The sequence below is a fragment of the Ciona robusta genome, chromosome 7, assembly GCF_009617815.1.
Source record: "Ciona robusta chromosome 7, ASM961781v2".
NCBI lineage: Eukaryota > Metazoa > Chordata > Ascidiacea > Phlebobranchia > Cionidae > Ciona > Ciona robusta.
The window spans coordinates 67,465-81,946 of NC_143241.1; the positions used below are offsets into that span (position 1 = coordinate 67,465).

Here is a 14,482-nt window from a genome sequence, read left to right on the forward strand (position 1 = left end):
TTATAGATTTAGCAAAAACATATAAAATTATTATAACTGTACCTCTTCCTTATCAATTGATTCCTCTTGGCTTAAAATTAGTTTTCATTTGCTGCTGTGCAACTTCCGTACGTCAGTTGTATCATAGTAACCTACTTAGATCTTTACAAATATGTTTTGTTTCAGTTGTGTTTAATAAAACAAAATTTGCCAAGTTGAAAGAGAAACTGAAAAACATATTTAACCGAAGAACTTTTTTGAAGGTTGAAAATCACAGCATGCGAGAGGTATTGGTATATACAAACCAATTCATAGATATTTTTATTAAAATACAATATATATAGAAACCTTTTAAAACAAACAATGGGATTAAGACTTTTTGGGACAACTTTTTGGCTATAAAAGGTCGCCAAATTTTACTGTAAAAACGTTGCAATTTTGGCAAAACTATCTGTTCATAAAAATCATAGTCAGCATGTATCGTTTCCACAAACATGTCTTTAAACGTAGTATATACTATAAAATAACAAACTTTTGCTTTACATGTATACAGTTGGGATTGGATTTGAATGTAGTATTTATGACCGTTTTAAATAAAAACCGCTGTCAGTGAACTCTAAAAATGGCAAGCAGCTTCCAGGGGCCACTACCAGATCTATACCTAGGTATGGACATTGGATCCGATTTGGATGTAGTATTTATGTAACCGTTTTAAAATAATACCGTTGTCAGTGAACTCTAAAAATGGGAAGCAGCTTCCAGGGGCCACTACCAGATCTTTACCTAGGTCACTTCTAAAATATGATTTTTATTTAACTTTCCATCAGGACTAGCACCCAAGTAAGGTATATCTGGATCAATATGCAAACCACATTTTTAACAACAACATTATACTTTTTGGAAAACAGGTCTAGGGCAACATTTTCAAATTGTTTTTCATGTAGAAGGGAAGGAGAAGAAATACCCACAATACCAACATGGACTCGCACAACTTTTCCATACCCCGTTTCTCTGTTGCTTTTACTATCTCACCAAATCGGGAAGATGTGAGCCTAAATTTTCTTTCACTGTGCCAAAGACACACACTCCGCCTGGGATACGTGTCATCTTTTCCAATTTTTCTGTATCTTGCTTACGAAATTATATACCATCTTAACTAAACTATCCTTAATTATATTATTACTATCTAATAACCTTAAACTGTTCATCAACCAAAAGTATTTAACAAATGAAATACTAAAATGGTCATGGTCTTTCTGGGCTGCTTCTAAATCTGCTCTTTTATACAGATAATTCATTGTAATGGACGTTTGCTTGCTAATACACCACAATAAGATATTATGTTTGTCCTAACCAAGTCGATGTAATCTGCCGCATTTCTGTATTCCCTTGACCGGGTGTCATCGTCCACATCTGTTGAGGAAACACCAGGAAGTTTTGATGCCTCCACAGGACCACCTAAGAAAAATTATTTTTACATTTAGTTAAACATGTATTAATTTGACACTTACCCTGATGTTTATGTTTAGGTTGTTAAAATGTTTGCAACGAACCAGTACAGGAGTCCAAATCCAGCACATCTTTCTCTCTAAACTCAACCAGCATGCATAGAATAGCTGCAATATATGCCTGTATGTTGAATGGGACCTTGACCTGCAGGACACTCGCAACTTGTGTTTTCGATTTCTCCAGATGATTTAATTTTTAGTTTAGTGCTGTAATGTAACCCTTTTTTCATTGCCGCTTGAACTAAACTGCTAAAAGATACACATGCATCCAAATACGAAACACTGCATTCTTGTGTGCTTTTAGATTCAGTAAGCAGCTTTCCTTTTTCAATTGATTTTATGTCTGAGTTCATGTGGTGGTCAATTGCACCGCGATAGAGTAAGCTTTACAAAATTCTAGGTTAATGCTGGTATTATGTCTCTGTCTTGAAGTACTATGCTCCGAAATTGTTCTGTTGGCCAGTGAAATGTAGTTTGTGATGGCTGTGGTATTATTATGTTTTGAAATTTGTTGTTTCGGTCGTAATCTTCTAATCTGAAAAGCAATTATAAAGCTAACTAGATGGCGTAAATTCACTGACGTTAAAATGACAATCTTATCAGGATAAAACAAGAGTTGGCCAACTCCCATTGTTACGTTTTCACCCATTGTCTCTCGTCACGTTATGTAAATCGCAACCACGTGACAGTTACTGATGACAACGGCGACGCTGCCAAATAAAAACAAAAGCAGTTATCCTCTGAGTGTCAACAATGACAGTTATCCAGTTCCCGTATTGTAAGTGATAATACTTGGCATAGTAAGAGAGTGCACCTTAAATTTGGACTTTAACTTTAAAAAACAAGATAGCCTTTGGTGCGTGTGTAAAAGTGCAGCATTGTTTGCCACAACTTTGAGATGCATCCTAATCTTAACACCACGTAGATGCGTATTATTAGAAACCTCAACAAACACTATTTTTGATCAGATTTAAGTTGATTTTTGTATTGTAATCTGTTGATATACATAATTTTTTTGTAATAGTTGTGTAGTAATTTAATATGGCCTGTCAATTGAATGAAAAATTAACCTTAGAATTACTTGTTACGGAGTTTGAGAAACAAGAAGAAAAACAACAACAGCCAACAAAAATTATAAATATTACCATCTTACATACTTTACAAATTCCTCCTGCATCGTTCACACAGTATGGGTTTTCACAAATATCAGCATGGTATAACAAATATAAAATAACAAGTAACAAGTCGGCAATATTAAAAATGTATCCGGAAGTTTGCAACAAAGCTATCAGTTTTTTCACTAATCCAAGCGACAACTGTCAAGCTGCGTGGAAGCTTCTCAAAATCATTAAAACAATTGTTCAGGATACGATTCCAAATGTTGATCATACACCCCAATTACGTTGAGTGATACTGAAAAAGGCATAATTGAGTATAGGAGGCTATACAGTTAAAAGAGCAGGAAGTCGATTTAGAAATGAACTTATAAACTTAGTTTCATCGGATGCACCGTGCGGTTCTTTGATTCCTATATTGGAAAAGCAAGATGTATCTTTAAAGTATCCCAGTAAAGATTATGTTAGTTTGTTATGCACAACTTACTTTCTCTTCATAAAAGTAACATTTTTTTCCATGGTGTTAAAGAATCCATCTCACCACTATAAATTCCCTAAAACATGGAATCATAATTAGATTGTTATATCTATTTACTACACATGTACACAACTTACCTCCATGATGTTGAGTATTTTATCATTTCACTACCAGCATGTTCAATGCACTTGCAGCTTATTGGCATGAAGTTGTCATCACTTGATTATTTACTGTGAAGAATTGTGTTGGAAGAAACATTTGCATTTTCCATAACTTAGGGCAGGATTTACAAGAAACAACCCACAAAATTCAGATAAAAAAGCTGCCGTCTTTCACTTTACTGAAGCTTTAAATTTGCGGACTGAAGAAACAAATACATTAACTCACTAAATATCTGACAATGTGGTGAACGAGATATGGTTTCCATACTCATCTTTTTCCCTGTCCAATGTAAAATCGGATGATTTCGCTTTTCAATAGAGTCAACCCCTCTACACATCTGAATATTTTTCATATATCCTAAATTGCCAAAAATGTTGTACTTAATTAAATAGCTTTACCCACCCTAAAACAAAACACAGCGCTTTTAAAATAGTTATTTATACTTAAAAGAGAATAGCGTATCTTCTTTTGGGTTAGGAAGGTCAATCAAATTATCCAAATCAATGGGCCATCCATACGTGTACGAAGTAAAAACTTCAATGTTTCTGTCAATGCAGATTCTATAAAAAACAACAACATTACAACAGTTTCATATTTATCTAGTTTTAAAATTATTGCATAAAACTTACCGAAATTTAGAAGCCACTTCATGCTCCGACATGAAATCAATATAAACAAAATCTGCATGTTTTATAGCCAAAATATTATGATCCAGATTGCAAATAAAGATTAAAAATATGTATCTCTTCGTTGTTACCAAAAAGTTTTATTTTTTGCATCCAAAAGGGTTGTATAATTTCGTGGTTGATTTTTTCCTTGCATCACCATCGTATGGGGAGTTTGCGAAAATTTTTGAATCGGTTTTGTTTTCTAATTGTTTTATCATATCTGGTTTTGTTATACGAGTTTCCTGTATTCCGAGGATCGTTATATTTTTGTTATTCACGTAGTTTGATATTGCATCTATTTTATTTTTTAATCCATTTATATTAATTGTGCCTATTTAAAAAAAAAACGCTTGCTCGCTCTCATAAGACATTAAAAACGTTTAAAAAAGAGTCGGGAGAATGTGAGAAAGGGAATTTATGGGTGAGTTTTGGTTATAGGTCTTTTGTTCTTCTCCTCTTCGAGGTAGTGTTAAATTTCTCGAGTTCATCCATTTCTGGTGACCTCCGGATTGTCGGGGGTTCGTGATTCCCCATACTCGTCTCGTATATATTGGAGTAGTAGTGCGTCGGCATATTTGCTAAGTTTTGGTGGTAGGTCTCTATAATTTTTATATTCCTTTCCACATCTTCTTCGTCGGATTGTGTGGATGCAGATGTTTCGGATTGACTGGAGGGGGAGTTTTCATTTTCTTCGCTTGCGGGTGATGGTGTATTGTTTTTGCCCTTTAGGATTGATTGTTCAGGTTCAATTTGGGGTTTGGGGGTTTTGACTGGTGTGCTGGATGTTATTCTGGTTGTTTCTTTCGATCTTTTTTTTTGATTTTGGTGTTCTTTGTTTCCGGGGGTTTGTTGTTCTTCCATATTTTCTGTTTCTTTTGGGCTTGTTGCCTCCTCCAAACTTGGAAAATGTTCCATGCTGTTTAGCTCTGGCTCTATTTGAAGAATTGAGAATTTGTTTGTCGATTGTATTGGTTTGGGTTGGGCTTTTGGTTGGCTTTTGGCTGTTCTTGTTTGTATTTTAATCCATGGTTGTGCCTTTTTATTTTCTGGGTTTGTTGGTTTCGACCTGCAGTTTTTGGTTATGTGGCCCTCGGTTTTGCAGTAGGTGCAGAATCCTTTTTTTGGACATGCCCTCTTTCCTTTCAAAACCGGCATAGGGGCAGATGTGACTCGCCGGGCCGGGTTACCGTCGCCCATTTCCCACATATTTTTGCAACCTTTGGGAGGTTGTTCACATTTAGATTTTCGAAGTAGTGGTTTAGCCATCCGTTTTTTATGTCTTTGAAATTTCTATGGAACCCAAAACTCATGTTGTTTACTTTGCCCCATTTGTTTTTTTCTACCAGTTTTTTTATTTTGCTTTCCTTCACGAAGCATGGGACTGGGTGTAGTGTTACTACTTCCAAAGGTGGGGTGGGGAGATGTGCCGTTACTGTCATTATATTTCCGTTTTCAGATGTGAACTTTTCAATTTTTTCCTGAAAAAAATCGACGATTTTTTTTATTTTGTGGCTGCTTTCTTCTTTTAGGGTGACCAAGAGGGCGACATCCTTAAAAGATTCCGTTATGACGCCTTTAACATCGTCTACCAGAGGCTCCAGTGGGCGGCCCGGGCTGAACAACTCCATGAAAGTCGATACACTGATGTGCTCGACATTCCCTTCAAACTGTATGATCACAGATCGTTTGGCATCTTCAATCAGTTCGATGACGTTTTGGTTTTCGTTTGAATATTATGTTTTATGATTTGTGGGGTTTTGTACGCGTGTATCGTCCTGGCAGCGGTCGGATGTTTTTAATGGCAAAGTAAATTGCGAAATACAGTAATAAATAAATGTGCGGAAAAGTAATTATTAGTGTTGCCAAAAAAGCGCAAAAAACACACAAAAAAGGGGAGTTGGCAACACTTGATTAGTCAAAAAGGCAGGCAATTACCAAATTTAGGCGTGGGTAATTAGACGAGTGTTTCCGAAAAAAAGACAAAAGTATTAGGTTACGCAATACGGGGAAACACTCAAAAAAAGGGGGGAAATGGCAGATAGTATTAATTGGCCAATGATCTCATGTTTATCGTCGCTTCTCGGCTCTTTGAGTTATTTGAAAGTAAGAACGAGCAACCAGTCCGTCTGTCTTACTCACTCTAGAGAAGCTCTCTCTCTCGCTCTGAAAATCTGCTCTGCGACCAGGTGAACTTGTTTACTTTTTCTTGCTACGATTAAGCCTGCCTGCTCGCTCTCAATCATCCATCAATAACTATAATTGCCTGTGTTCCTATCAACGACCCGTCACGGACAAGTTCCCTTTTTTTGTGGAGTAATCTACAGGTCACCTGGATTAGATCTTAAATCTAACCTTGAATTTCAAAACCACCTTTGTTCAACACTGGACAAATTAGAAACTAGAAATTCTAAATGTATTGTTATAGGAGACTTTAATTATGATTTGCTTAATGATAACAACCAACACATATCTGATTTTATTGAGATAATGCATGATCACTGCTATCAGTCAATTATAAATAGACCAACTAGAATCACAGACACAAATGCAACAGCAATAGATCACATCTGGACTACAGTTAACAGTTCACACATCAAAGCAGCAAGTATAACAAACTCAATATCAGATCACCTGCCAGTTATTTTCAAGCAATAAACACGAGAATTCACATAAATCAGACCAAACTTACTTCAAGGAGTTTTAGCCCAGGTAATATATCAAAATTAAATAAAACTTAAACAAAAGTTATACAAAAATTACATATTAAGGCAAACAGCACAAAGTAAATCGGAATATAAACTAGCAAGAAACAAGTATCATCATGCAGAGTAGTATAGTAAAGAGTAAAAAGAATATTACAGAAAACTATAAACAGAAAAAAACATGAAAGCAACCTGGAAAACTATCAACGGTTTGCTTGGAAACATTAAAACCCAGTTCACAAAAGCATTTATGATAGATGGTAAACAAACAAGTGATCCAGTTGAAATCCAGATAGGTTCAATAAACATTTTTCAACCATAGCCTCAGAATTAGTCAAAAGTATTCCACAATCAGACAGTCACCATACAGAATTCCTTCATTCCCGCTCACCAACCTCTATGTTCATCTTTCCAACAACACCAACTGAAATTAAAAATTTAATTCATGAAATAAAACCAAAGTCTAGTAGTGGCATGGATGGCATTCCAGGCAAAGTCATTAAATCTACTACTGATAACATTTTGATAGCACTATCACATGTTTTTAATTTACCATTACAATCCGGAACTTTTCTTAAAGCCTTTAAAATTTCAAAAATAATTCCAATATTTAAAAAAGGTAAACCCGAGGATATAAACAACTATAGACCCATAAGCCCACTACCAGTATTCTCCAAAGTGTTAGCAAAACTAATGTATGTACGAATTTGTTCTTACCTCGTTCGATCTAAAATACTCCATGATTCTCAATTCGGCTTCCGAATAGGTCATTCCACTGATCATGCAAACTCCATGTTAATAAATACTATCATAACTAGTGAACTAGAAAATTAAAATTCAGTCCTAGGATTATTCTTAGACCTGTCAAAAGCATTCGACACTATAGAAGACCATAAAATACTGTTACAAAAGATGTCTCATGATATCAGAGGGACTGCATTAAATTGGACCCGTAGTTACCTTTTAGACCGGAATCAATTAGTAGAATTTAACAGACTTGTCCTCCAACCAAAAAACTATAAATCTTGGAGTCCCACAAGGATCAATACTCGGCCCTTTATTATTATTCCTGATATATATATAAATGATTTTCCAAACTGCTTAAACCACAGTAAATGCATAATGTTTGCTGATGACACTAGTATTTTTATATCAGGTAAAACAAAGACAAAAATTCTTCAACATGCTAATAATGACCTAAAAAAACAATTTAAATTGGCTATGTTCTAATAAACGATTTCTGAATACTGATAAAACTAAATTTATGTTTTTTTCAAACTCTGCGAAAAAAAATTTTTCGCAAACCCACATAGAATTCAAAATAAACCATCACAAAATTGAGCAGGTAACTTCTTTTTGATTTCTTGGCGTTACAATTAGTGAAAACCTTTCATGGAAACATCACATCACAAACCTAATTAAAAAACTACGAACGAATTTGGCTATAGTACGAAAGATTAAACCATTAATAAACCAACCATCCCTATTAACACTTTACCATTCAATGATGTTAAGTCATATAAAATATTGTATAACCACTTGGTGTAATGGAAACAATCAATTAATTGCTAAACTTCAAATACTTTGCAACAAATTTATTCGAATGATCTTTAATCTACACAAACGGGTTAACACAACTAAAATCATGAGACAACATGGCCTTCTTACAATTCAGGAAATGTATAAACTGGAAATTCTCACTCTAATGTACAAATGTAACAGTTATAAACTACCTACAGCTCTGCTTCATTCCATCTTCCATAAACCATCACACATTACACGAATAACTAGAAGTCAAGCCAAATTCTCCATCCCTATTGTGCCGAGAGATATATTGGTCCTAAACTTTTGGTCTCATTACCAATAAAAATTTGTCTGTGCTGTCAAACACCATATGTTTACACAAACACTAACTTAAACACTGACTAATACACTTACCACATTACCCTATTTAAACCGTTTAAGCCAAACACACACCTTCATCCTTTAATAACTACGATGTAATTTACCACTATTTTTTATATTTTGATTTATTTTAAATTGCCCACTTTGAAACACTATAATTCTCATTTTTTATTCTTTTTTGCATGGTCTGTGACTTTCACTACTTTGCATGGTCTGTCTTTTAATTTATTGATACAGCACTCTTACACTTACTGCCAACACAATTTGATGCACATTATTTCAGTGTTCAACATCGACATGAGTACTATTACTTCGTAAGCCGTTGGCACACTTGTGTTTTGTTTGTTTAATTTCCCCTGATGGAACTCTGTCCAACAAGCTACTGTTTCCGTAGCTCACATTACTATTCTTTTATACCACACATTCTGCATGTCACTCATTTTTGTTCATATCTTAATTTTTTTATTTATTCAATTCTGCTGGTCCACTCTTCTTTCCAATACTTGTTTATATATCTTTTCCATCGTATTCCTAACTTTTCAACTCCTAAAGCATACCCTAAACAGATTTACTGCCCACAAGTACTCTAAACTGCAGGTTCAAACCAACATCAAGAGAAACCCTTCACGAACTAGAGCTCCAGGCATCTCAAGGATTAATATTCGAAATAAATAAACATAACTCAATCTGCAACTAACCGGACATTATACTTAACAAACATAACAATTTGCAACTAACTGGACATTATACTTGCTGCCCATTTTCCTTTTTGCTTCTTATTTATAACTATTTTATTTATTTGCTTTTTTTAAAGTTCTCATTCCAATGTTTATTTATACTGTGATGTATATTAATGTAATGCACTTTTTTCTAAATTCTATATAAGTTTGCACTCGAAACTGTTTACTGTAAACTTTGGTGGAATTTCTTTTTGGGGGTTTTGTGTTTCCATCATGTTCCAATCTTTGGATCAATCTTCTTTAAGGCTGACTCCCCCCATTGTACGAGTTGTGTCCTTGCGCACATTTTTCTTCCAATTAGAACTTTAATATGTTTAATTAAATGTTATTTATTTAATTTTAATATTGTATCGTCTGTAGGGTGTAACGGTCATGCCTTTTATCCAAAACATTATTTTTTTTCTTTTTTATCAACAAGCGTGTTTTAACAACTGTTACTACCCGTCTTTTCGCTTTTTGTCAACTCCCTTGTTCTTCGTTATCGTGACCGAAGAGCCGAAATAAATTTCATTCATTCAATGCCAGCACACCTGAAAATGTAGAGAAGCGTTTACCAGAGTACATAACTGTTTTATTGCATCTATCTATATATTATACGAGTCCCGCTATCAGTAAAATAGAAAAGGAAACGTTATGTATCAGGACCAATATTGGACAGAGACAAATTAGGTCGTTAACCTCGCACCGCACTAGCAAGTTTCATAAATGTGTTGCGCCTCGTTAAATTTACATTTAAAATGTATTATTTAAATTAGACTTTTATGTTATGTAACACTGTTACGTTTATTAATTCCCCTCCATTGTGTTATGCGATATCTATGCCGTATCATTCCAAAATCACCAAGCGTTACGGAACCGCCATTATCTCGATTTCCTTTGTTAACCGCAACGCTAATGTTGCTCTTAAGTATTATTAATCCAGTTTAATCGCGGTGATTTAGCGTTGTACTTGTACCTATGTTCCATTATTAGTAGTGACAGTCCTAACACTAATACCAGAGTATACTAAACTAGAGTAGGCCAACTTTTTTCACCCATTGTCTCTCGTCACGGTATGTAAATCGCAACCACGTGACAGTTACTGATGACAACGGCGACGCTGCCAAATAATAACAAAAGCAGTTATCGTCTGAGTTTTAACGATGGCAGTTATCCAAGTTCCAGAGTGTAAGTGATAATATTTAGAAATTGTATACTATGACGAAAGGGTTTTGCGTTACGTTTGCGGCTGTGTCATTTTATCTGTATAAAAATAAAAATAGACTGTGATTATTCTTATTGATTTAGATTATTACGGTCGTAAGATTTTTTTAAAGATAAAAATGCCGGCCAGAAATTGTGCAGTTCCTGGTTGCTCGTGGAATTACGACAAGAATTGCAGCGTACAGTCTACAAGCCTATTTTCGGTTCTTCGGCCTGAGTTCGCGAAAACGGCAGAAGATAAGGTTCACCGTGAAACTTTGACCAATTTTATTTTATCAATAAGAGATTCCAAGTTGGATAATATCAAAGAACTCCTTCATAAAGAAGTGTAAGTGCGTGTTTAAACGTGTTAGAACATTAATTACATAAAATATAAATACTAACATGTATACAAATATACTTAGGGTCGGAATTTGTGACAAACACTTTAGGAAATCAGACATTGAGATAAAAGGAAAGAGACACAAATTGAAAGTTGGTGCTATTCCATGCTATAATCTACCAAAAGAATGTAGCTTTAGTAGATATGCAGCTGTCGCACCAAGATCGGACAAAGCCCGAAATCGAAAATTCATTCCAGCAGTCAGACACAAAAATTTTGATCAGTTATTCAACTCTTATAATAAATTACCCGAAGAAATGCAAGGTATATAAGAGTTTAGTCAGAGCTGTATAAGTTTATAATGTATTCATAAGATGTCCAAGTAGAAAAACAAGTTTGAAAGGTTATTTAGTGTACAGAAACATATCCAACAAAACTTTGTTTGATTGTAATACATGTTTGTGCTTTGTCAGATAATCATCCAAATGTTTGTAATTTCAGATATGTGGGCTATATATAAACATGCAGATTTTGTTTATATTGATTTCATGTCGGAGCATGAAGTGGTTTCTAAATTTCGGTAAGTTTTATACAATAATTTTAAAACTAGATAAATATGAAACTATTGTAACTTTTTTTTTGTAGAATCTGCCAGATGTGTAGAGGGGTTGACTCTATTGAAAAGCGGAATCATCCGATTTTACATTGGACAGGGAAAAAGATGAGTATGGAAACCATATCTCGTTCACCACATTGTCAGATATTTAGTGAGTTAATGTATTTGTTTCTTCAGTCCGCAAATTTAAAGCTTCAGCAAAGTGAAAGACGGCAGCTTTTTTATCTGAATTTTGTGGGTTGTTTCTTGTAAATCCTACCCTGAGTTTATTATCTTAAAATGGGAAATGCTGATGTTTCTAACACAATACTTCACAGTAAAAGAATCAAGTGATGACAACTTCATGCCAATATGCTGCAAGTACATTGAACATGCTGGTAGTGGTAACAAAGACCTAAAGGAAACTATTGCAGTGAATGATAAAATACTCAACATCATGGAGGTAAGTTGTGTACATCGTACATGTGCGGTAAATAGATATAACAATCTAATTATGGTTCCATGTTTTAGGGAATTTACAGTGGTGAGATGGATTCTTTGACACCATGGAAAAAAATGTTTGTTAAATATCAAATGTTAAATGGTAACAAGAATCCACATGGACGATGGTATCATCCTGATGTCGTAAGATGGGCTATTGAGTTGTATAGCAAATCACCATCCGCTTATGAGCAGTTGCGAAAGAGTGAAGTCCTAGTTTTACCGGCGAAAAGTACTATGAAACAATATAGGTATTTGATATTATGCAATGTTAAATAAATGCATGTAAAATATTTGATATTATGCTATGTAACAAAAAATGCATGTTAAATATTTGACATTATGCAATGCGATATTAAATGCATGTTAAAGAATGATGTTGTTAAAAAATTCCAATCATTTTTATAAATTTTTGTATTTATTACTACAACATTTATATTGCTTTCTCAGAAATCAAGCCGATACAAATGCGGGAATCAACCAGGAAGCATTGTCTGAGATTGAACGAGTGACTGCGGGCGGAAAAAGTTTACCTGGTTATTTAACAATAGATGAAATGAAAAGTAATACTGCGTTGCTGTTTGGTATTCCTTTAAATAATTTCTGATATTGTATTTAGTTTGGGAAAATCTTATTCTAAGAGAAGGAAAGTTGGTGGGTTTCGTAGACTTTGGCCCAAACAACAATTGCTTACCAGAGATTGCCACCCATATATTAGGTAGACTTTGAATGTTATTCTTTAGTAGCATGATGTTTAATGAATAAAACTTTTACAGTATTCTATCTGCGCACAGTCAGACGTGAGATATCACTGCCAATTGCATGGTATCCAACAAAATCCACTTCAGCAGAAAATCTAGCTTTACTCTATTGGAACATTTTGTTTGCATGCGAAACTAGAAATGTAAACATTCATGCATTAGTTTCTGATGGGCATCCAACCAACAGAAGATTGTACAAATTGCTCAGTGGAGTAGATAATTTGACAGGAGAAAATGGGCTGACTGCTCCAAACCCATTTGCGCCAAATAGACCTATATTTTTGTGCTCTGACCCGTCACATTTGTTAAAGGTTTGTAAACGAAATTTAACGACCTATGTATGATTCCATAACTGATGTTTTTGTTTAATCCTTAAGACTGCAAGGAATGCATTGTATTCATCAAAGCCAACAGGAAGTCTATATTTACACAAAGGTGGGAGAGATATATTGTGGACACATGTTCAGCAATTGTTTGATCAGGAAAGGGCTATTTTAAAGAGAGGAAAGGGCTATTTTTTCAGGAAAGGGCTATTTTAAAGAGAACTCCTCTTTCTGAAGAGCACATTAATCTAAATGCTTTTAGCAAGGTACTGTGTTATTAGTATTTTCTTGACAAAAATACATTTACTTAAATGATCTTAGATGAAAGTGAACTTGGCAAAAGATACTTTGTCTTGGAAAGTTGGTCTGTCAACAATAAAAGGCGCAGAAGGAACATCTGATTATGTATTGCTGTTTTCAAAGTGAGTTAAAAAGTAATAGAATGATTTTGTTAACACTGACTTTTTATTTCATCTTGCATTTATCTAATTGTATACTGATATTTGTTTACTTATATTTTGCAGGTGGTTTGATATAGTTAACTGTCATTGGAGTCACCCCATAAGAACGATGGAAGATGACAGAATAATTTGGTTGAAAGAACATTTTTATAAAAACATTGATTGAGTGGAAGGTAAGCTAAGAATTTGTCATGAAAATATTACAATACTTTACAATACTGCCTGATTTTTTGTTTACCTAATAAAATATATTCCTAAACAGAGAGAAATAAAAACCACTGAGAAGAAAACAATTATACCCCAACCAACATTTGAAGGTTTATTATTTACAACCTTCAACTTTATTAACCTTTGTGAGCGACTTTTATATTCTTTGGAATATGTTTGTCTTGGAAGTTTTACCCAAGATATTTTAGAAGCGTTCTTTGGAAACCTGGTAACTAAGCATTTTTATTCTCCCATGTGGTAAATTGTGTCAACAAAAACAGGGCATTCCTGTAACTGGTATTTTATACAGAGACAACTAGGTCAGCGTTCTCAAAATCCTGATATTGGTGAAGCAGCATATGGCATTCAGCACATATTGAAGAGAAAGATAATTAAGAAAGTTAAGGGTGGGAATACAACAAACGGAACGAAAAATGCATGGCAGACTGCTGTAATGAACCATTGCCCAAGAAAAAGAAATGATTCTGAGGTAAGTTTTCATGTTTTTATTTTAAAACTCATAAATACAAATTATTGAAACAAGAATAAGTTATCACAGGTTACTGTTTGTTTTGTGCCATAGCTACACTTTTTAAACCATGCCGTAAACTAGTGGATCTTGAAGTTTTTTTCTTAGAAAGCTTGTGGAACAATTTTTTAGGAAAGCTGTAAGATAAAACTCTAATAAATAAGGCCACAATGTAGTTTAGTAGTTGTACAACATTGTCTTTATCACCAGGTTCACAATTGTCATGTAGTTTTTGCAAAAACTTTATGTACTGACTGTTATTAGGTATGTTCTCACTAAGTATATGAAAGTTGATCATTGTAGGGTTTTGTTGGGTTTCTTTC

At 34.3% G+C, this 14,482-nt stretch overlaps 1 protein-coding gene, 4 long non-coding RNA genes and 1 pseudogene across 5 annotated transcripts; 4 read left to right on the forward strand and 2 right to left on the reverse strand.

The window, feature by feature from the left end:
- On the reverse strand, positions 1 to 1,833 carry LOC149733181 (uncharacterized). Its single transcript, XR_016385234.1, has 2 exons — positions 1,491 to 1,833; positions 1 to 1,437 (listed from the first exon to the last, which is right to left on the reverse strand). It is a non-coding gene; the product is annotated as an uncharacterized LOC149733181 (long non-coding RNA).
- LOC149733182 (uncharacterized) lies at positions 656 to 1,771 on the forward strand. The gene is made up of 2 exons (XR_016385233.1): positions 656 to 766; positions 924 to 1,771. It is a non-coding gene; the product is annotated as an uncharacterized LOC149733182 (long non-coding RNA).
- Positions 1,834 to 3,361: 1,528 nt separating the features above from the next.
- On the reverse strand, positions 3,362 to 5,643 carry LOC149733183 (uncharacterized; annotated as a pseudogene).
- A 4,866-nt stretch (positions 5,644 to 10,509) lies between these two features.
- LOC149733184 (uncharacterized) lies at positions 10,510 to 11,390 on the forward strand. Its single transcript, XR_016385388.1, has 2 exons — positions 10,510 to 10,788; positions 11,284 to 11,390. It is a non-coding gene; the product is annotated as an uncharacterized LOC149733184 (long non-coding RNA).
- Positions 11,391 to 11,439: 49 nt separating this feature from the next.
- LOC149733185 (uncharacterized) lies at positions 11,440 to 12,998 on the forward strand. Its single transcript, XM_089881968.1, has 6 exons — positions 11,440 to 11,549; positions 11,716 to 11,840; positions 11,909 to 12,129; positions 12,329 to 12,441; positions 12,498 to 12,596; positions 12,655 to 12,998. Exons 1-6 carry the CDS (start codon positions 11,504 to 11,506, stop codon positions 12,981 to 12,983), a joined length of 933 nt encoding a protein of 310 aa, XP_089738094.1. The 5' UTR covers positions 11,440 to 11,503; the 3' UTR covers positions 12,984 to 12,998.
- A 278-nt stretch (positions 12,999 to 13,276) lies between these two features.
- Positions 13,277 to 14,106, forward strand: LOC149733186 (uncharacterized). The gene is made up of 4 exons (XR_016385392.1): positions 13,277 to 13,384; positions 13,487 to 13,596; positions 13,686 to 13,859; positions 13,941 to 14,106. It is a non-coding gene; the product is annotated as an uncharacterized LOC149733186 (long non-coding RNA).
- Positions 14,107 to 14,482: the final 376 nt, after the last annotated feature.